Source organism: Merops nubicus, unplaced genomic scaffold (genome assembly GCF_000691845.1).
Source record: "Merops nubicus isolate BGI_N331 unplaced genomic scaffold, ASM69184v1 scaffold48225, whole genome shotgun sequence".
Taxonomy (NCBI): Eukaryota; Metazoa; Chordata; class Aves; order Coraciiformes; family Meropidae; genus Merops; species Merops nubicus.
This window is the reverse complement of record NW_008608593.1, coordinates 6,596-28,822: the sequence shown is the minus strand read 5'-3', so window position 1 is coordinate 28,822 and position 22,227 is coordinate 6,596. Positions and strand designations below refer to the sequence as shown.

The window sequence follows — 22,227 nt, the reverse complement described above, 5'->3', positions numbered from 1 at the left end:
ACTCACATAGTAAGGTAGATACTGCTGTGGGGGAAGTGGGTGTGTGGAAGGCTGAAAGAGGATGGATCTTAGCTGAACAGCTCCCCAGGCTTTTTATGGGGACAAGACCAAAGAGAAAAGGAGTGAGCAGGTCCATCACAGCCCATAGCACCAGGACTACTACTGCAAATGGAACAGCTGGAGTGAGCCTCCGTCTATCCCTCTTTAAGAATATGCTAAATGAATTCTCCCTCCAGGTCTTGAGAAATATTACAAAGTTCAAAGAATGGAGAAGAAAATCTAAAAGAGTCAAAAAGAAAAGACTCTCCATCAAATATTTTGACCTAACAGAAACCCAACGGAGCAGTGAAATACTGCCATGCTCTGCAAAGGCAGGATGAACACAGCAGTTAAATGGATGGCTTGCAGAGCAATTAGTGAATTGTATACACAACTTAGGGATGCCCAAAAAAGTAAATTTTGCTGCTGCATTACAGAGGAAGAACTTGCCAAACAAAAGGCAGCCTTTAGGGATGTCCCTCTTGCAAGCATATTGCAATCAAAGTAGTGGAATCCATCATGTTTTTACACTTCACCAGGTAGCCAAGCATTGTTCTTTCACTTGCAACAGCTGCCAGGTAAAACAAGTAACATCCTTTAGAGCAAATGAAAGGTACACTAGACAGCTATCAATAGGCAAAGTGTTACCATACCTCCGATCTCCAATATTTCCCAATACTTGCATTATACCTCTCCACATCTCTTCTAGTCTTTTAATGACTTATTCTCCAAGCTGTAAAAAGAAAACCGTCGCTTCCAACCCTACCATTTTCTCTTGCTATCAGTCCCAAGAGTGTATTAACTGAAGGCACAAACAGGATTGCTTGCCTGTGCAAGGCCTTAAACTTTCATCACATCAGTAATAGGAAAGTGATTCCTATTTATTACCAAAATATAAGAAAACAAGTAAACAAACAAACAGAAACTTCTTGGAGACAATTCACTCTTACTTTGGAGAATGCCCATCGTTTGTTTGTTTTTTTTTTTTCCCCTCAAAGACCAGAACAATTTCTCCACTGATTCTATTCTACAAAACCCACTTACATACTGGACAATTTTAAATGGCGTTAAATAATAAATGCTGACATTTAAGATACATTATCTACAGATTTTGAAGGAATGAGGTTAATTATGTTCAAGAAAAAAATAAAGAATGATTATCACCTCTCATTTTATTACCCAGATTAAATGCCAGAGTCTTTACTTAATCATTTCCTGTGTGTCACCAAGGAGTGTATCTTCCAACTTTTTTAATGAGTAAGTTGAACCATAATGAGAAAACCTAGGAACTGAAATTTAAACTTTGATCTTAATTATATAGAAAAGAGATGATAATCACTCTTTCAGGCAATTACTGCACACCTCTCTAATCTATAGCTAAATTATATGTATTATATCAGAAGGAAACTGAGTGTGAAACGTATTAGTAGTTTAGGAGAACAAACGGAAGAAAGGAGAGCATTATAATCTATTTAGCATTTTATGGCCTATGCATCACAATTCTGGAAAGAAAAATGGTGCTAAACAACATAACTGGTTTCTACATGAGACCTATCTGCTAGATAGTTCAGCCATACAGATGGACATTAAAATTTAACATAGCAATACAATGATCTTCTATTTGAACATTACAGCATGTTTTGCATCTGTCAACAAATGAATCTGCACCAAATTCTTATGATGATTACAGGATATTCAGGGGCTGGTCCTTAGGTTGAGCTTGTGCCTACATGGAGTGCACATTCAGGTTTCACACCAGGACCAGCATCCACTGATATAGGCTCCTTTGCAGGACTCAGTCTCAACACTCAGACACCTGGGTGCCATGTGCTGGAAGTTCAGATTTGTCTGCAGGCATCCCTGCAGAAATACAGGAGCCTTATTAAAGTCATTGACCTTTGAAAAAAGCTTTCAGTGATTTGAAAAATAAATTACCAAATAATACCAAATTTCCTCCCCTTTATCTATTTCCAAATTCTGCTATTGTAACTGTAACCCTATTGATCTAGAGAGCACATTAATACCACACAGAGGTAGTTGCTGCTGAGGAAAATTCGTTATGAACCTCAGCCATCAAAAACCCACTTTATTCTGAGCCAACAAAAACAACCACCAACACAAAAATTCTGCAGAGGCAAGTCCACACAAGCAAACCAGACCCTGGCAAAGTGCAAGACACACGGAAAATCTTCACCAGAGGCTTGGAGTGACTGAAGTACTGACTGCAGCCAAACAGCCAGTCAGAGCCCGTTAGACCTTATATGCCATATCTACCTTCCAGCTTAGAGGACAAGGTCTAGATGCACTTAATGAGGCATGTAATTTGCACAGCAGAGACATATTAGGTGAATTTCAAGTTTAAACCCACATTCTCTTTTCCTCACGTTCCTTCTTTCCTTCTGTCCCTTCACTTTTTTTTCTTGTGTCCTTGTCAAATTGAAGTGCTACTGAGATAGAAAGCAAAAGGCACTTCATACCTGCTAATTCTCCACTTTTCCAGGTACCTGTTTTCTCTCTCTATACATCTAAATATATGTTGCCTGGATCAAGAATCTCCTTTCCAAAGAAATGGACATAGAATTAAACCAACATACCAACATTTGTAAGCACTCTGTCAAACTATCTATAGCTGGGATGTCATGATAATTGTATCATGGCTGAGAATGTAAGCAGGAAAATAGGTGCAGCTGAACAACATGAGAGGCAGCGTTTGTTATCAGCCACTAATACAAATCTTGTCTAATGTTCCTAGCAGTAGGAACAAGGTGTTTCTCAAACAGTCCCCACAGCACCACTCTGGGACAGAGGTAAGTCAAATATCTAGGAAATTATACCATATATACAACTAATCAGTGCTTCCTGTAAAAGTTACATGTTCTTCTTGGACCTGAATAACTTTTTTTTTTTTTTTTTAAAGTAGTACTTCTGATAGTGAAATAAACCTTAAGATGTCAATATCGAGTTGTGTGGGTCAAGAAATTACCCTCTGCACACACACAGACTTCCAATCAGTCTTTCTCAAGAGCTAGGCAGAATTTATTAGGCTCAAATAATCACCCCACAGGGAAATGTCCCATAACTTCAGTGACAGTTTTCAGTTTTATATCTCATTTAGGGACACCTTTAACTCAAAAAAAAAAAAAAAAAAAAAAAAAAGATTGCTGGCAACCAAAGCTGCTGAAGAAATATAACTTCTTTCTCTTCTAGGGAAGAGAAGGACACAAAACATGCACATTATGTGACCAGGATAGATTTCAGATTTTCAGATTCATAACTTCATTAGTGTTTAGGGTTTTCTAATAATAACTCCTGTTAAAGCTAGTGTTGAGAATTCAATATTGCAAAGGTAGGGATTTGACTAAAAAGAGGCCAAGTCTCCATATTACAAATGTAGACACCACAACCTCTATTCATACGTGGATGAATGCCCTTTTTATCCCACATCACATCAAATAAAATTTTAAAAAAATTTATTATAAAACATAACCATACATTATGACTTGGCCACATTATTCCCTCACTAGGTACCTATAACTTGGGTAAGTTGAAATTCAGACCTTGACTCTATAATGTTCTCAGTTGTTTCAACTCTTGATATTTAAAAATGTTTCAGAATCTCATTCCCTTAGGTTTTTTTTTCCTTTTCCTGTCATTTTTGGCCATGGCCTTCTCAAGGTTTCTGTTTTTTTTTTCCCTCCCATCTTCTCTAGGTTCTACATGAGTGTATAGCCTCATATTCTACAACTGTATATGGCAGATTATGCATTTACTAGGATACTTAAAAAGAAAGCTTTACAGTAACACCTCAGTGTTTTCTAGCTTATAGAAAAAAAGAAAGCACAAGTGTTTGCAACTCCCTGTAATGCTGCTGGTGTCAATTCGGAGTCAGTTTGTCTTTGGCATACTTAAAAGAGCTGCTTAAAATATAAGCATACTTCAAGATTATGCTAGCAAACACCGCAAAGATCAAATAATCCGTGTGTCCTGGCTCTCCATAATAAAAGAAAAAAGTGTTCATGAGCCACTTAAAGCTGATTTGATATGAGCAGAGGAACTTGGGATCACTCAGCCGCTCACACTTGTAAATTGTACAGCAGTAAGGATTTGTGGTGTTACTATGGGGAAGTCTACTCCAGGCAATACAGCTCAGCTAATGTGGTATTTTCATGAATTTAGCAGTGTACTCCTACGCCTGTGTAAGTGAAATTCACACCAATTCCTTCCAAACGGGGCTGGAAGAACATCTGTAGGTACACGAAAGCTTTGTACACCCATGGCAGACTCGTGCTGAGCTCAGGTGGAGGGCAAGGAATGGTGCCCTGAGCTGGCCAGCCCTGGTGTTCCTAGGCAGGCTGCAGAGATGCTCATGTCTGCTCTCTTCCTTTGCTAGACATCCTGCAGACATGCAGGTCAGAGGCTGACTGTCTCTGAAAGAAATACACACACTATTTCTTTTTAAAAGAACAGGGAAGGCTGGCAGGGAGTACCTCCTTCCTCCTGTAGAAGTTTTCAACAAATGTAAGCAAACTTTGGATCATTCCTATAATGCCTTCAGCCATTGATGCTCAAAAAGAATTTTTCTTCTTTGTAGTGGTCCTAAGAGCAGTTTTGCTTTATACTTCTTAACCAAGCCCCTCTTAGAAGCTCTACCCATTTCTATGAGGGATAAAAAGGAACACATGCTCTGAATGAGAACCTCTGTGGGTAGGCATCAGTATGGGTCCAGGAGAGACTGCAGAAGTACTCACATTCACACCTTCAGAAGGGCCAGTGCCTCACATATATAAAAGCACAGTGAAGCAGAGCTAGATTTGACATGCTCAAAAAACTCAGGCATCTCTACCAGACAGCACCTATAACAAAATCTTCCCAAGAACAAGCCCTTTGATTTATCAACTCAAACCCATGAGGTAATTTTCCTACACAAGGTAAAAAAATAAAAAGAAAATTAATAATTAAAATTAAATGTTTTCTATAGAGGAATTTTTCATTATTTTGAGGGATTCTACACAGATACTTACATTATTAATAGAAGGGCATACTGGTTTCGATCCGTGAAATCTTTTGGCAGTGACAACTGTAAAGGGAATTCTTTTAAGAAAAGAGCAAAACATTAAAGACTGGTAGTCACACAGATGAAAAACAGTAACATTTTAAGAAAGCTTTTGGTCTGGTAAAATAATATTTTGCCAAATTTACCGTAATCCTCAATGTGAAGCGTTTTAATTTCAGTCCTGAAATTCTTTTTTTTTAAAACAACCTCTTTCAACACAGCATTATCTTCCAAAATATAAAACTCTGCAGAAAACAGGAAGAAAAGCAAAAAAGCAATTTGAAAGGTAGGGAGAACTATCACATCAGAGAAAAACAATATTCAAAAAAATTAAAGAAAAAAAGAGACAAATGTGCAACGATAAATCTTGTAAATTAATTCCTTCTGTAAATACTTTTTTTTTATAATGCAGCTGCTTTGCAATTCAGGAACCGAGCAATCAGCTTAATTCAAAACATACACGTTTGTTTTTTTTTTTTTTTTCTCTTTTACTGGCTTCAGTAGGCTTTGGATTTTTTAAGCACTAACAATGAAATCACTGATGAACATCATGGATACTACTATCTCTGACAAATACTAACAGCAGCTGCTCCAGGGAAAGGCAAGTCTGTGGGACGACAACCTAAACCTGAAGCAAGCATCCTCTTCAAGCTGCATATTCCAAGACAACACTGAGCCAGCACAGCTCTGTTTCATCACTGCATGTCCTTCTCTGTCTTCTGCACTTCTACCCAGAGCAAGACTTCACTTCACTTTAAAGCAGCAACCAGATCTGAAGCAATTACTTTACACATGAAAGAATGATTAATTAGTTGTTTTTTTCATTTTCTTTTTTACTCAAATTACCGCTTTTGCTTCCACAATATAGATTTTGTTTTTATTAAACAATAAACCCTCCACTTAGGGCCCAAACAGATAATCTAAAGAGAATGTTTGTTCTGGGCAGTAAACCAAAATGGTATAATTATAGTTTGAAGATGGAATAATTGAAGTAATCCTTAATCATTCTTTTATGAATTGAAGAGGATAATCTAATCTTCCACTGAAACATTAACAGTAAATTATCTCTCTCATTATTTGTTTTCTTGTTTGTACAACAAACAACATCCCTGTATCCTGACTTGCTTTATGTAAATCTCTTTTACAATAATTCACTATCAACAGTATTTTAGATCCAAGTAATAAAAAGTGAAAATCTACCTTCAGGGAATTGGGTAGCTCTACAGAAGTCCATGAATTTAGTCTGAGAAGTAGCTACCCCTTACAGAGCTGACTCAAACTCCCACCCCTTGGGGTGTGCTATGGCACTGAGCTTTGCAAATACTAACAGTGGCAAGTGAAAAAAAAAAAAAAGGAGGCTGAAGGGCAGACACTAATTAACACTTCATAACACAATACTCTGGATCAGCTTGCTATTTGAACATGCAAGATTAGGTCCACTATTATGGCTGAATAGTGGCATGGCCAGTACAAAGGGGCAAAGGGGATGCAGTCAAGTACAAGTCAGGACTTTCAGATTCAGGGAAAAATTCTAGGGCTAATCTAATGAATGAAACAAGGATATGTAAGGATTGGTGTAGTCTTTTTGAATGGAAAGATGTCTCTTTTCCTCTAATCCACACCTTCATGCTACACAGAGACACAGTGGAGTTGGAGGTAGCAAAGTTGTTACTTCCATTGCACCAGAGAACTATCTAAGTGAGGAAAATTCTGCTGCTGAAGGCCAGTTTTCCATTACAGAGCACCTCAAGCAGCAAGGAAGCAGCAACAGCTTTTGTGTCAATATACAGAAAACAATCAGTAAGACTTGAAAAGTAGAGATATTGGATACTCTCCTAAAATGCCTTTACTCTTGGATTCACCATCACTGAAAATGTCAGTGGGGTTGCTCTGATTTGAGAAATAATAAAGAAGGACTAAGTTCATCATACATAGCTCAGATTTTATGATCAATTGTCCAAGGACTGTAACTTAATTCAAGATAATGGGATTGTGACTTTAAAAAAATCTCTAGAAATACAGAAGGTATATTGTAATGGCAGCATAATTTACATAGAAAGTGAAATGGATGAAGACCAACCTGCCATCTAATTAACTTAAGTGTAAATAGAACGATATGCACTTAGCATAAAACATAGCCGAAAAGCCTGCAAAAGTTTCAGTCATTTAATTAACTTCTTTCCTTACCATTTGCAGATGTGGATGTTGCTAAAAGGTAATTAATAGAACTTTAAATGAATGAGCCACTTATTACTTTTAATTTACTTGTAACTCCCTTTCCCCTCCCCCCCACTGTCCAAAACCATCAAGGATGATAATAAAATACACCTATTCCATAACGAATACTCACTTGCAGCATTACTTGTGCTGTGCACACTAACAACTGGAACGCCTGGCCCTGTTTTGAGGAGAGAAGAAAAGTGATGAAGTGTGGGGTAGCTAGTATTTCAGTAACAAAGAATGTGAGCAGTGGCTACCATGTGAGACCAGATCCTGGACTCCCTGCACATGTCCTTCCCTTCAAACACAGTCATAACTCCACTGGTGTCTTTTGGGAAGGACACAGGCTAGACTATGGTGCTGACAAAGCATAAAATGGAGACTGCTTCTTCAGCAGGCAGTCCAGACCCCCACAACCAGGAGGAGTATTTTTTTTTTCTTTTACAATTTCAATATTTTAGCTATGAGTGAAGAATAAAATATTACAGAGGCACTTAACACTACTGTCTAAAATACAGCAGTTTGACATTCAGAAACAGTAACTTTAGATTAACAGAGAAGTGAATGAATGGCAATATTCACATATACTTTCTATGGAAAAGCTAGAGAGGTGTTGTAAAATTATCACATATTTCACTTAATTATCTGTTTAAGAAGCTCCTTTGGTATGCCAGCTCTGCAAAACCATCAGCATCATGCTTAAATCTAGCTGTAATGTAATCTAATCTTATTTCATGGTAATGTCAGATCCTGTATTTTTACTGTACTACTAGAGAAACTAAAAGCACCGGGAATAATTCTCCATGTCAGTAGGTGCTGTGCAAATGCACAAGGTGGCATGTGAAACTGGGGAGGCCAAACGTTCAGCATGCTCAGAAGTATAGTTGAGTTCGCTGTCCCTCTTCTGAGGATCTCCCTCTAGTGTAAACTTCCTTAAAAAAAAATGTTGCATCTCCATCCCCAACATGGAATTTGTGCATAGGAAAGTTTTATCTTGGTGAGACTAGAATTTAAATTCCATGCAGGCAGTGACTTTTGGGCTAGGAAGGATGATTCAGCAAAGCTGAAGTCCCTGAGGACTCCATGGAAGATGAAGGCATGGACCCTCTGAAATTAGGAGTTAAGACTCCCTTTTTCTTGAGAAAAAAAATATTCCCTTTGAGAGCAGTTCAGAGGCAGAGCTTAATTTATCTGTTTTGAGTCATCCTGAGAGGTTGTCTCTCCCAATTAATTATGGCATGAGCCTAGGGAAACTTAAATACCTTAAAAAAAAATGCATGATGCCATTCCCAGCCTCTGACAGCCTCCACTGAAGATTCTTATCAATTTCATTCTCTGCCTCAAGGGAAGCTACTGACAAAAATCTTACAGGTAGTTTGCTGACAAATCAAAGCTTTCTGCCTTAGCTCTTCAAAAAGATAATTTCTTCAGCTGTCTCTTTTTCTTTTGTTTTGTTTTACTTTTTTCCAGCTCTTTTTACTTCTGAATTTGCTGGTTTACTTTGAATATCCATTTAATAAAGACCATATTTTGGAGGGGAAAGCATTGGCATTTTCCAGGCTGGCTCTACTTATCATACTAAAAGATGGAAGGGAGATGACAGATTCTGAAAAAGGGAGATTACAGTGGATTAAAAAACTGATCAGAAAAGAGAAATACAGATTTACATTACAGGCTTTGTGTTACAGAACTAAGCACAGCATTTGGATTTCCCATTGACCTCCTATAACTATCACTAAATCCACAACTTATTTCCTGCTGTATAAAATAGGAAAAACAATTACTCCCTTTGTGAATTATCTTATGTGAGTGGAGAGATTAACATCCATTAGTGTTTATGAAGTGCTAAAGGAAAAACCCACATGCAGTGTGGAATGTAATGTGCTTGCCAAAATTACGAGGTCATAAAACTGGTCCTCCACCTACCAGGCTAGAAACAACTCCTCACTCAGGAGAATCTCTGGAGATGGATACAGCTGTTGTACTGAGATACATCTCCTTGCTGAGGGTAACCAAAAAGGGAAAACTATCCTAATAAAAGTGTTCATGGATAAACAGGAGGTGGAAGAACTTAAACTTCTATAGATCAAACCACTCCAGAGTCTCCCAAGGAGTTTTCTGGGCAAATTGCTTTTCTAACAATTTAGTAAGGCTTTCTGTTGTGTGAAAATGAGTGTATTTGCACGTAGATGTGGTGTCATCTGTCTCCTTGAAGCAGTTTACCTTCTATTCTTACAAGAAGCTCCCCATAGAAGAACTTTAATTCCTCCTCTATTGTGATGTTGCTATCAACTTTGACACTGCCAAACACCCAACCCTCCCCATTTTGCAGAGCTGTGGGCCACATGGCTCCTGTAATTGTCAAGCTCTGATGAAACACAAGAGAAGACCTCTGAATAACCCCAAGCTGACAACTATATATTAACATTAGAGATAGGAAAAACTTAATGACAGTGTTTTATCATCCCTGTGCAACACCCTGCAGCTTAGGGCAGTCTACTGGTTGCAAGTCAGTGGAGTGTAGGTTTAATCCTAGAAGGATGATCTACAGTCTTACCAGCTCAAACAGAGAACTGCCATCTTCAAAGTCACTGAAGGTCATGAGCTTGTGCGCGATTTCATGTGCAATCTCCTACCTTTATCCACATTTTTATATCAAAGGAACACCTTAAAAATTACAGGCTGAATATGCTTTGCTACACTAACATGAAGCAATGTTTTTGGGCCCTAGCACATTGCTGATTCCAGGCAAAAAAACTCTTACCAGTTTACTAATTCTCCCTCTTGCAGGCATATGAGATTTTCTCCATAGGGACTGTCATACACAAAGGGAAAATTCTCCTTACATCATGAGAAGCTCACTAATAGTGCAGTCTTTACTCAGATAAGGGCCTAAGGATTAGCTTCATAAATTCTGTGCAGCTTTAACCATGTCTAAAACATAGAGCCAGTATTTTTCTCCCTAATCAGGTATGTATTATTGATGCAATTCCACAAAAACAAAACAAAACAAAACAAAACAAAACAAAACAAAACAAAACAAAAACCAAAAAACAAACCCACAACAAACCAACCTTATTTTAGCCAATATATATTCATAGTTTGTTTGTTTGAATAGATTCAATTTTTAAGGCAGCAGATGTTTTATTTTTGTGCAAAAAAGGTTCAGCTGCAAAAGAAATAGAAAAAAAATACATGGAAATAGAATGGACTATTCACATGTATTTCAGATGAATTGTGCTCTACTCTTTTCAACCTGATGCAAGTTCAGCAAAAATACTAGGAGAATGTTGTCTGCAAAATACTGCAAGTTTCAAGGTCAACAACTCTAGCTATACACTTATTACTGATTGTCTAATGCATTTCTGAACCTGTTTTTATAATCTTAGTTATTTATCAGTGTTTCTTTCCTGGGTGTAGCTTACAAATTTCTCAGTGTGGGACGGTTCTAGTTTTCTGTTTACACACAGACTCTAAACCAAACTACTGCCATTTAGTGCTAGTGGAATGCAGCTAACAATAAAAAGCTAAAAGTTACTTATTGCAATTGTGTTGGCAAACAGGCTCTGTCTGTGTGGACTAAAGTATACCTGTTTTTTGGGAGGTGCACACATACACATGTGGCTGGGTGTGTGTATCCTGTGCACATAGAAGTACACACACCTACAGACAGAGTCACAGAAAGCAGGCCCTCATTTTCTTTAACTAGGTAGAATTACACAAGACCAATCCCCACACAAAATATAATGAAGCTGTTAAAACCACAGTACTGTCACTATACATTTCACATTTTTTGGTGAAGGACCTTTACTCAGGGAAAATTTAAAAGTCAATGTCCTTTGCAAGGAGTTGAAGGGCTTGGACTGGAGCAGCTTTCTGGTATCACTTGTTGTTTAGCTTTGACACACAACATCTTTACTTACAGTCTTGCAATAAGCTCTGTACAGAACTTTGAGTAATCCACTACTGAGCCAAATGTTAGACTCCAGCCTAATGCACTTCTCAGGGGAGTATATTAATTCAGAAGCAAACAGAGCACTATTACACACTGTGCATTTGACTTACCTTTACAGTGCAGTAAAAAATGCCTATTCATGGGGCTAAACTTTGCACTGAAGTATGTGCACTGGTCTTTCAAGAAGTTGCAGGAAAGACACTGACGATTCAACGATCCCACTGTTGATACACTAGAGAAAAAGATAAAAAATATTTTCAACTGGAATCAAAATAAACCAAGAATTAGCTCATCACAGAGCTAAAATTTGCTCCAGTCCCTTAACTTCAGATGAACTAGTGAACTACTGTTCAGTAAACTGGGCAATGTGGGGAGGATCCAAAACCTGCCCAAAGCAGGACTGAGGTTCCAATAACTAGCAGTGTTGCAGGGTGACAGTGTTAAGTCCGACATAATGAAAAACCTCATTAAGCTAATATTTAAGCACTGAGGTTTGTCTGAGGAGGAGGTGCTTCACCCACACATTTTAAATTGCATGATTAAAGCCCATAAATATTCTTTTAATTTAGAAATTTTTGCTACTTTAAAAAAACAGTCATATTACATGCTTGCATTTAGGATTAGCTTTTCAGATGCTTATAAAGGACTAGAGACCACATAAATGGTAAACATATTTTGTGTTGAAATCTTCTCCATTTTTTCACACAATGTAAAATATTATCAGCATTTTTAATACTGAAAACCCTGTTAGAGCTCAAGTGTACAAATTTTTACACAATATAAATGATTACCCAGGCCCCAGAGCAGTAATTAAGCTCAGAATGTCATCATAACACTTATGGCTTGGAATGAAGAACCTGTTAACACAGCCCCACGTACTTCTTACCTATGTAGCTGTCTTCCTCTTGGGGATTCTTCAGTGCTTAAGAAATAGCTGTGCCAAAAGATGAACAAAGTCAAGGTCAGCCTGGTAAACTGTTTAATTTGTGTGGTGTTTAGAGAACTGAGAGATGTCATAAATAGCATTTTTTTTAAATAAAAAATTTCCAAATATACATGAAGATCAAATATTTGTGTATAAACCCAAGCTATAAGATTAAGCTTAGACCAATTTTCAGAGTAGTTACTTCAGATGCTGTATGATTTCATATTAAAACAGTGATGAAAACAGTATTTAATGGTTTCTGTTTAATTTCTGCCCAGGAGCTCCAGTAGCAGCCAGGACCTCTTTCGGCACATTACAGAAATAGAAATCTTCTCCTTCACTCCAATAGTTTGCAATATAAATCCAAGGAGTAGAAAAAGGCCACAATGAAATGATATCATAAATTACAATAGGCCTTATAATGTCCAAAAGCCTTTTTGAGCTCTAGAACAATTCTTTCTTCTATTGAGAAAAGCTAGCACACCTAGGCAATGATTTATAAAGTTGTGTGGTGGAAAGAGGCTTATTAGAGATGCTGCAAGAACACTGAAACAAGTCATTGGTGTGTCCCAGATGAAATCCCCACAAAGTTTCTGCTTGAAAAGCAGAAGGAGGTTAAGAAAGTCCTCCAAGTGGCTGAGACAACTCACATGCAGCCTGCCACTTTTCTGCAGGCTGAGTTCATCCACACCTCATTCTTTTCATCTGAACCTTGAAAAAGTATGAAGAAATTCTCTATGGGTGTACTTTCAAAACCAATGGAAAGACTGGTCATAAAGGGTGTTTCTCCAGCATCAGCAGAGATGACAGGAACTGTTGCAGCCTCAAGAAGTTCCTTGCTGAAATATCATTTATTTTAAGGAAAACCAGAATTAGACACAGCTCTGTATTTTTTGCCACGTGCAGATATATGTGAAGACTAACCAAGATCCACTGAAGTTATGTGGAGTCTTCAGGTGGTTTGTGTGAGTTTGTACTGCTCCCAAAAATCACCACGTAGGTGCTGCATTTCCTTCTCACTACAGCACTAAGACAGGCTTTGGAAAGATTTCTCTCTGAATGAGTTAAGTGAGAATCAGGGGTTTGGAAAACCTCGCTATATAATTTGAATTTATGAAGTTGAATCCCATAAAGATCCCCAAAGTCCAGAGGCCTCATGCAATAAACAAGCAAGCATGAAAACTGAATATTTTGCATTTTATCAAGTACTAAAAATTTACTATGACTTCTTATCTGGAATTCAAAAAAGAAATCACCAAAATATTATTACTGCTGCATGGTGTGTTGATTTCTTCTATTTACAAAAAAAACCCCAAAACAGTAAGCCATCTGATGTCACAGTACACTCCTTTCCCCATTGCATTAAAAATATATGCAGTAATAGACTAGTCAATAAATTGTCTTACAGCTGCACTTTATGTACTCAGGAGTGTAAAATTTGTAGTAATGCCCAAAAAAGAAAGAAATATTGTTGCTTAAATTTAGGTATGTTATTTAGAGTCCAATGGATTCCACTTTAATAATTCAGATATTTTCATAAACAAAGAGAACAGTGCTTACATCTTCTGAGTATTTTCATCATATGCCAGGATTTTTATAACCTCCCAGTTTCCTGATGTCAGGTGTCTCACACCAATTTGTTCACTTTTAGCCTGGAAAGAGATAGAAAAACATTAACTTTCACCTTTCTTTTTACATTTTCCTTTGCCTAGCAGGATTGTCTGCACATGTCATTACTGATTACAGCTTTTTATACTTTAACAGGCAACATAACATCTTTAAATCACAAACGTCACATTTTGACAGGCCTGAACTTCAAATATCCTTTCTCTTCCATATATAAACTTTTCAAAGTCTTGCATCTTGGTTTCCATCATAATTTTTCTTTCAGTTGCCCACATACCAACAAGAAAGTGCTGTACTTTGAGCTCAAGATCTTGCCATTACACATATTTTGTTTCTCTGTGTGTTTCTTTTCCTTTACAGTAAGGAAAGCATAGCAGGGGAATCTGAGTCAAATCCCTGGAACCAAAACTCCTCACCAATCTGTGCTCACTAAGCTTTCACCTTTAGCACATGCTTACGCTGAGCCAAAACTACTGCAAAGATGCTGTGCCAAGCCAGGACACCAACACCATCCTCACCCAAGGAGGCAGGCAAACCTCTGAAAGAAATGCACTGTACAAATCCAGATGCTGAAGTTCACAGGATGTAAACCTTGTTAAAGCCCACCACACATTCTGGAGAAGCCCCTTTGTATCCATGGCCTCTAAGGAGAGTCTAAGAATAGCTCTAAATTTTGGCAATGGAACCGAACTCTGACAAGCTGGGGAGCACTCCTTCCTCCCTCTCATATATTATGTCTATCCCAGTACAAGCCTAGAAAAATAACTGCTACGAGGGGAAATCCAACACTTCTCTCAAAGAAATTGATAGCACTTTTTCATCCAATGCACCTTGAGATAATACCAAACTCTTTGGCTGGAAGCTGCAGACAGCTCCTCATCAGACACAGGTTAAAAACAATGGAACACGAAGAGAAGCTCATTTGAGACTCCTTCTTAGTACAAAAAGTAAAATTCTTGCTTAGGTTTCTAAAGATTAAAACTCCAAACATGAAAATACTTGAACAGGTTTTTTTTCTGCACTAGGGCTATGGCACTTTGCCTGGATATAAAAATTCCAGTTTTCAAATTTAAGGCAATTGTTGTAAAGAAAAGCAGTGATACTTCAGCTTATATTTCAGCTTTAGTGGGTGAAACTGAGCAGCAGGAGTTACAAAGGAGATCAGATGGAGGATCTAACAGTGCTTTCTGGCCTCATGCCCTGTGAATCCAGAGCACCAGGTTCATACCTATATTGCAATGGTTATGGGGCCTATAAAAAGCTATAAAGGTGAAAAGAGTATTTTTAATCCCTATATTTCTGAACTGTACATTGTAAACTCTTGAGCTCTAGATCAACAGCAGCAATAACTCAAGAGCAGAAAATGCTCAAGGACACCTGTGAGACATGGCTGGAACTAGTAAAGCAAAACCAAGTCCCTTTGAACTGATTTGTTTTCTAACAAGGAAAGAATGATGTAATGACTCCATGGTAAGTCTTGCAAGTACCAGCTGAAATCAGGATGTTGTGCTAAGTGCGGTACACGTTTATCAAGAGGGTTCCCCTGCTCAAGGAAGGTTCTGATATTGAGTGCTGTCTCTAGGAATGATTACAATACAAATTAGTGACTTCTTGTAAGTGACTATTTCTTCTCTAGAGAGAGAAGCTGCAACTATTGAAAGAGATATTTAAATATTGTGATCACAGAATCTAACAAGAAACAGCAATAAAAAGCCCAGTCAAGCGTTAATAAATACGGTTATTTTTCAAGGTTGCAGCCCTAATACATAATTTATGAAGCCTGCAGGAAGTTCTTACCTTGATCCATTAAACTTATTTTATAATTCTTATTTTGTGGTTGGAAAAAGAGACTTTCTAGAGTTGCAAAGCCCCATGTGAGAAATTTCTAGACACATAACACATGATTCAATCCCATTTTGAGATACGTTTATTTTAAATATTTTGTAATTTACTAAAAACTTGAAAACAATGAAACACATATCTAGCCCTTTACATTCAGACAGTGAATACTATACAATAGATAGTAACCCTTTACACAGTAATGTCCCATTGTAAGAAGATTTAATTAGATGTTTCTGCTAACTTGCTCTGATTCTATCATTGACACATGCTTTTCTAAAGTACAGTCAAGGAAATGCAGCTCAGGGAAGACAATCAGTTGTCAGCACTTGTAGGATTAGCAAATAAGCCTCTGTGATTAATCTAAAGAGATCCATTAAAATTTACTACTTTGTCACTATACGTTCACATTGGTTCCCTGTTTTAACCTTCCTGCACTTGGATGCTGATTTCTCTTAATGAGTTGATATCTGTACTGAGTAGTACAGAGAGGTAATGAGAATCTGAATGCTAAATATCAGTGTTACCCAAGTTCCATCACAAAAAAAACCTGTGATCATCTTGGTACCAGCAACCTGCTTTAAATTCTACAGGGCACCTGTTATGCTGCTGTGGCTCCCACAATGTGTGACAAACATCTGATGTGACATAAGACTTTATGTGCAATGGATAATATAGTTTTTATGCCTCCATGTTTGCTTTAGAAATAATGGACAATCAGATTAATGCAGTGTGTAAAACACATCATATAAACACATTTCCTGTCCTTTATTGCTCTGTATCAGCCTCATTACCACGCAGAATGTTTCTTATTGATGAATAACGGTTGATACATGGCTTATCACATTTCTTCTTCTTCTCAGGAGAAGCTATACATTTAAAGCCAAATTTGCCATGGATGATACCATTCAGTCTTGTTTATTCATGGTGATGGTGGTAAAAATAGAAGTATTTTTGATTTTTGGAGCTGTGCAGTACCCTGGGCCCTAATTCTGCCTAATAGGGATAAAATAATAAACTCTTTATCATGAACTTGACTTTAAACATTATTCTGGTGGGATTCAAACATGTATTTAAAAGTAATACGTATCTTACTGAATCGGAGCGGGCTTAATCTCTTGTTGAAATATTTTCCTGAATTAAGATGAAGTTTCTTAGGTTTTTAGTGGTGAAAAGAGCCTACAGGTTTAAGTTAATTTTCATATCTACATCATTATTCCATCTATTTTAAGGACATATTGGAAAAGAAACCAAAATAAGACTTGACTGACTAAATGACTTTGCTCCAGTGTGAATTTTTTCTGTGGTTACTGCATTAAAACACCTTTACCAGACTGTCATCTGAGTTACTGCTTTTTCTAGAAGATAGAATCTGACATGTCTTCGATCCCCTTTTTCTTCTCTAATTCTTTCTTGATGTATTTACTCTAGTGAATGAGTATCTTGTTCTTGCTTCTTCAGGTTAAATTTTCATTAAAGCTCTTTTGTTCTGTCTGCAGTACACTGTGAACATATTTCAGACTTAATAATGTTTATACCAGAACACTGTCATAAAGGGAGATAATAGAGTTGCCTGGTGCCAAGTCTATTTTGATGTTTAGGGTACCTTGATAATCCCTCCTATGTCATATGGCTCTCCTAAAGTACCTGGATTAATGCTCTGCTGATTTAAATAGATGCCTTGGAGTGTTCTATTCCAGGGCATAATTTCCTTTATTAGTTCATCATAACTTCATACTGATGACCTTCAGTCATAGTGCAAATCAAACTTCTTTCAGATTCTTCTCTGGAAAAAAGTAATGATCCTAGGAAATGTAACCCACTGGAAAATGCTGCAACAGGTAATGAAAGAGTCCTAATTTTCACAACATTTTAAGTTTTGGGTATTGTCTCCTTTTACTGTTGTAAGACCAGATTCCAAATATTCTGAATTGACATTTAAGTTTATACCTGTGTCTATACAGTGTTAATAAAGAGGGTAAAATTTGCTGCAGGTCTTCTGAATTTCTGCTGGTATAAAACATTATTATTGACAGAAAGGTTTAACAGGAAAACATCTCTGCTTGTCTATAGTGGTAGGAAGAAAACAGGAAGACTTCCAGAGAGTACTTCAGAAGTAAATTTCATTTACAGACCTGAAGTTCCCCCACAGTGGAGGTGTAAGAAAAGACAGAGAGCACCACTTACTACGGAGGGAGTTATAAATATATCCCTCTGCAACTAGTGACAACCTGGACAGGACAGATAACCATGGCACAAATGTTCAGACTCTACTGAAGTGCAAGACTTGGCTTGGGTCATGTACCCACAGTAAAAGTCCTAGATGACTGCTAGGATATTAAAAACAGCCTGAACCAAAACCTCACCTGAACAATAAACATGGCTATGTGGTGAAATTCACCCCGGCCTCCCTGCTTCACTGGGACAGTCATGAAGAATTTACTGCCATCCTTGGAGAAAACTGGTTCTTCATTCTATAAATGTAAGATTGCGTTAGTTTGTAACACTTTCCATTACATTTCTTAATGAAAAAATCAGCTTAGGCTTTTTGTGTCCTTGTTTTTGGTAGCTACTGTGCTTATAAGAAAATTGGAGAAAGATCTCGTGATCTACTAGTGATGAGAACAAATGTTTCCATGGCCTGGACTGAGAAAACATCACTAAGTATATGCTTAAAGCTGTTTTTGATAAAGTTACATAGAAAAAATAAGTACATTGAAGTGATATTATAAATCATGGTCTCACCATAAATTGCAGCCTGATGCAACACCACCTCTCCATATCTACCTTTACACAGAAATATTGGGGGAAAATGGTTTGCTATAAAAGCATAGCTTTAAAAAAAATGATTTCTCATTTGCACATTGCAAAACAAAGCCTGAAATGTATTTAAAACAGAATGTTTTTCATCTACTTATTGGACAGCTCTTCTGAAACTATGAAAATGGAATAATTTGCTGACATACTGGTTCAACATATTGTTCTGGGTATGAATTTAGAAATCCTACTCTTATGCATTCCAATGATAGCCTGTCTGACCTCTCATCTTTGAACACCTTCACATTTAATTTGGTGAAAATTAATCAGAAAAAAAAAAATAAGCACAGTACAGAGAAGATGCTTGGAATGGGATTTGTCTGATCTGTCTTTAACCATCCAAGAGCTAGGTAGTTAATCAGCTGGTCATCTAAGTGCTTACTTGACTGAACGCAGAGAGAACTCTTCCTACATTGAAGAGAACATTGCCTCTGAAACCTGGAGAGGTGTCTCAGTTGGAAGGGCTGAATTGCTCACTGGAAGTATCTCATTCCACCACTGACATGGTCAGCTAGATAGCAAAACATCCTCTGAGTGATACTAAATGAAAAGATTCCTGCTACCAGGGAAACAAGCTGTCATCTGAATCTTTACACAGACACTGCTATAATACTCAGATGGCAAAATAATTTAGGATGCTAAAAAGTATTCAGTTCTAAAAGGAATGGTTCTTAATAGCTTATAAAATATCATGTAATTAATTAATAATGACAATGAAGCCATTAAACATACACCCAGAAACAGCATTTATACTATACCTGTTTAGGAAGCCACAGGTCTGACTGCATTTCATACTTCTAAAAAAGAAAAAAAATGCTTTTATGGAACAGCCATAGATCAAAAATATTTCCCACATTCAGCAAAAGTTCTCTAGCCATTTTGTGCTTTCTTTCTGTTGCCTTACCATCATCACATCTTTTCATTGGCACTTACATTGAAACAAATGATAATTTAATTACGAAGTCAGCTGGTTTATTCAGAGTTTTTTGGTAGAACACCACAGGGGACCTAAGAATGTCTTTTTCAGTCCTTTCTCATTAGCTATCAAGAAGCTTTACGCAGGCAGTTCTATTTGTTTTTTACCTCTAGGCATCATCTGACAACTGGATATTTAAGTCCTTCATCAACACTGGGCAAACAGCCAGCATCAAGATCAAATTGTGAGACCTTCTCAAATCACAATCCCTTGCTTTAATGGGTCATACTGTGGCATTAGTGAAGAGACAAAAAAAAAGATAAATAGTTGTTTTTTATTGGTCACGCTTATATTGTAGCTCACACTATCTAAAAAACAAAATACCATGCACAAAATATAGAATATACATCAACTGTTGTAAATTGCCAGTCACAGTGAAGTCATGACAATTTATTAGCTATAGAAGCATTTGTATGTATATGGCCTGAAAAATGTATGCTGTAGCTACTACAGCAGCCGGTTTTATACAGTACTGTTGTGGTTTGAGTCTTGGAATGGGGGCGTGACCTTCCAGCAACTGGGAGGACCCCGGGTGGGGGTGAAACCATTGTATTCCCTCCCCTTCCCACACACACTCTGATAAGAGGCAGGGAGTGGTTTCTTGTTTCACTCCTGCCTTGGAGCTCGGAGAGGAAAGTTCTCCTTTCACTCCATGGGACCCTGGAACCATTTCTGAGGGTTTTGTATATTTTATCTTTTGTATTATTCCCCTGATCTTTATATATATTATTTTCCTTACTTCCCTTTTTCGTTTTCTGTTCCTTGTTGAACAATATACTTCATTTTTTTTAAAAGTGTCTCTCTCTCTCTCGAGGGGGTGGGGGAGAGGCGAGTACATAGTTCTGTTCCGTGTGGGTCCTGCCCTGAACCCCTTTTTACACGGAACCAGGACAAGTACTTTTTGGAACTGAGAACATGTGCAAAATGCTAAAAAATACATACAATTTAAAATGTTCACAGTTGAAATCAAATAATGTGATACAAGGTTAAATTCTCACCACAAGGCCTTTCTTCATCCATTACTGAATACAAGAGCATCACTGTAGCCCAGTGGACGCAGCACAGGCACTACCCAGGGTTACCAGCACGAGCCTGGTCTGAGCCGGGCTCACTATGCTGACACTGCATCACCATCCTCCCTCATCCACCTAAATATGTCGTTTGCTGCACTTTACTTCTTCTGGAGGGGAGATCTCAATCTATCTCTCTTTTACATCACATCCTGGATTACAGCTCCTTGGACATCTACTTCAGACAGGTCCATTAACCTCAGAGGACATAAGAGTTGCCTTTCAGAAGCGACTGCTCACAGTGGTTCATGACCAACTTTCTAAATAAAAGGGCACAGGGCTTGCAGGAACCAGGTAAAAAGCAACCCAATCAACAAATCTCCATGTTCACATTCTTAACCCATAGTCTGGGGATTTATGAGCAGTTTCTGAGTCAGGAAAAGCAACCTGCCCTATGTAGCAAAAGAAGCAGACAAGCTCAGAAATAATCCCTAATGCTAACATGACTGACTCGAGTAGCAGACACTGATGGGAGCCTTTTGACTCAGAGGCCAAACTTAGACCTACATTAATCACTCATAACCATTTACACTGCCAAATTGTACACTCCACATTGGAACATCTGTTGGTACTGATATTAGCGTGTAGAGAAAATATTGTGGTTCTGGGAAGAGATAGTGACTCAGAATGGGAAGGTGGCCAACTGCACTCAAGATGTAAGATTGACTGTGAAAATGGAGAGATGTAATGCAGTGATGTCAGAAGTCATAGTCTGCGTCAAGGGATGAGATGTGGCTGGATTCAAATAGAAAAATGTATTTCAGCTTGGCTTATATTCAAAATTAAATATCTCTGTTGTCTTTCAATTTTATCGTTCTTTGAAGTACTTAATTCTATCTAGCTTGCAGGAATTATCAGAATTTAACACCCTTTCCTTAAACACAGGTGAACTGTGAGAGACAGAAAGACCTGAAATAAAACTCTGTAGATGGAGAGAGAAGAAAGCAGGCAGCTGAAAGTATCTGACAGAGGACAAGCTTGTCACTACACTAGCTACATCCAAAGTACACCAATGTTCAGCAACTGCAGTTTCCACTGAAGTTAATGAATGAACAAAGCTTAGTAATTCTGAAAATGTCACTCAAAGTTGCTAATTGCATGAAAGCATTTCACCAGATTTGGAATTTCCTCACATCCATTTCCTCTCTGTTGACTAATTATATTCAGCTTGCAACTACTGCATCTGCAAACTGATTTCTAAAAAACTGTTTTTCTGAATAGGAAATAAAATGCAGGAAGAAACTTTGGAAATAGAGCTCAGGAAAAAATCCAACTTACCCTGCTGCAAGCCCCGGTTGTGGTTTCACAAACCGTCAGGATGGAGATGTTCTGAGGTCTGTTTAACCATCTCACCACAGCCTTGGTGTTGCTCACCCATTTCACCATGGTGATGTAATATTCCCTAAGTAAACATTTGAAAACACCATGTTAAAAGCATTTCTATTACATATTACTTTGTTTTAAAAAATATATACCCAGTTCATTACAGGTTGGATTTGTACTGCATGACAGTATCAGTGCCGAGGGATGAAGAAAATGAGCCTAGACACCCAGCATCTGTGCTCCCACAAGTGGGAAGGCTCAGTCCTAGTGCTCTGTTCCCCTGGGAAATTTGTACACTCTCAGCACCTCCTCTTTAGCCATGTGTAATACATAAACTTCACAAACAGGTTTGTGAATACACATGAACCATGTATTTGCCAGCCA

At 37.7% G+C, this 22,227-nt stretch overlaps 1 protein-coding gene across 1 annotated transcript in view; it reads right to left on the bottom strand.

Moving 5' to 3' along the window:
* The window catches only part of DPP10 (dipeptidyl-peptidase 10 (non-functional)), a gene marked incomplete at its 5' end in the record, with an annotated part of 35,855 nt that extends 13,933 nt beyond the window's left edge, over nucleotides 1-21,922 (bottom strand). Inside the window, 9 exons of the mRNA XM_008940290.1 lie at nucleotides 5,061-5,130; nucleotides 5,239-5,337; nucleotides 7,443-7,490; nucleotides 11,378-11,499; nucleotides 12,154-12,201; nucleotides 13,753-13,844; nucleotides 18,024-18,131; nucleotides 19,233-19,271; nucleotides 21,799-21,922. Of these exons, the coding sequence (XP_008938538.1) occupies nucleotides 5,061-5,130; nucleotides 5,239-5,337; nucleotides 7,443-7,490; nucleotides 11,378-11,499; nucleotides 12,154-12,201; nucleotides 13,753-13,844; nucleotides 18,024-18,131; nucleotides 19,233-19,271; nucleotides 21,799-21,922 (750 nt within the window). The remainder of the gene's footprint in view (nucleotides 1-5,060; nucleotides 5,131-5,238; nucleotides 5,338-7,442; nucleotides 7,491-11,377; nucleotides 11,500-12,153; nucleotides 12,202-13,752; nucleotides 13,845-18,023; nucleotides 18,132-19,232; nucleotides 19,272-21,798) is intronic.
* Nucleotides 21,923-22,227: the final 305 nt, after the last annotated feature.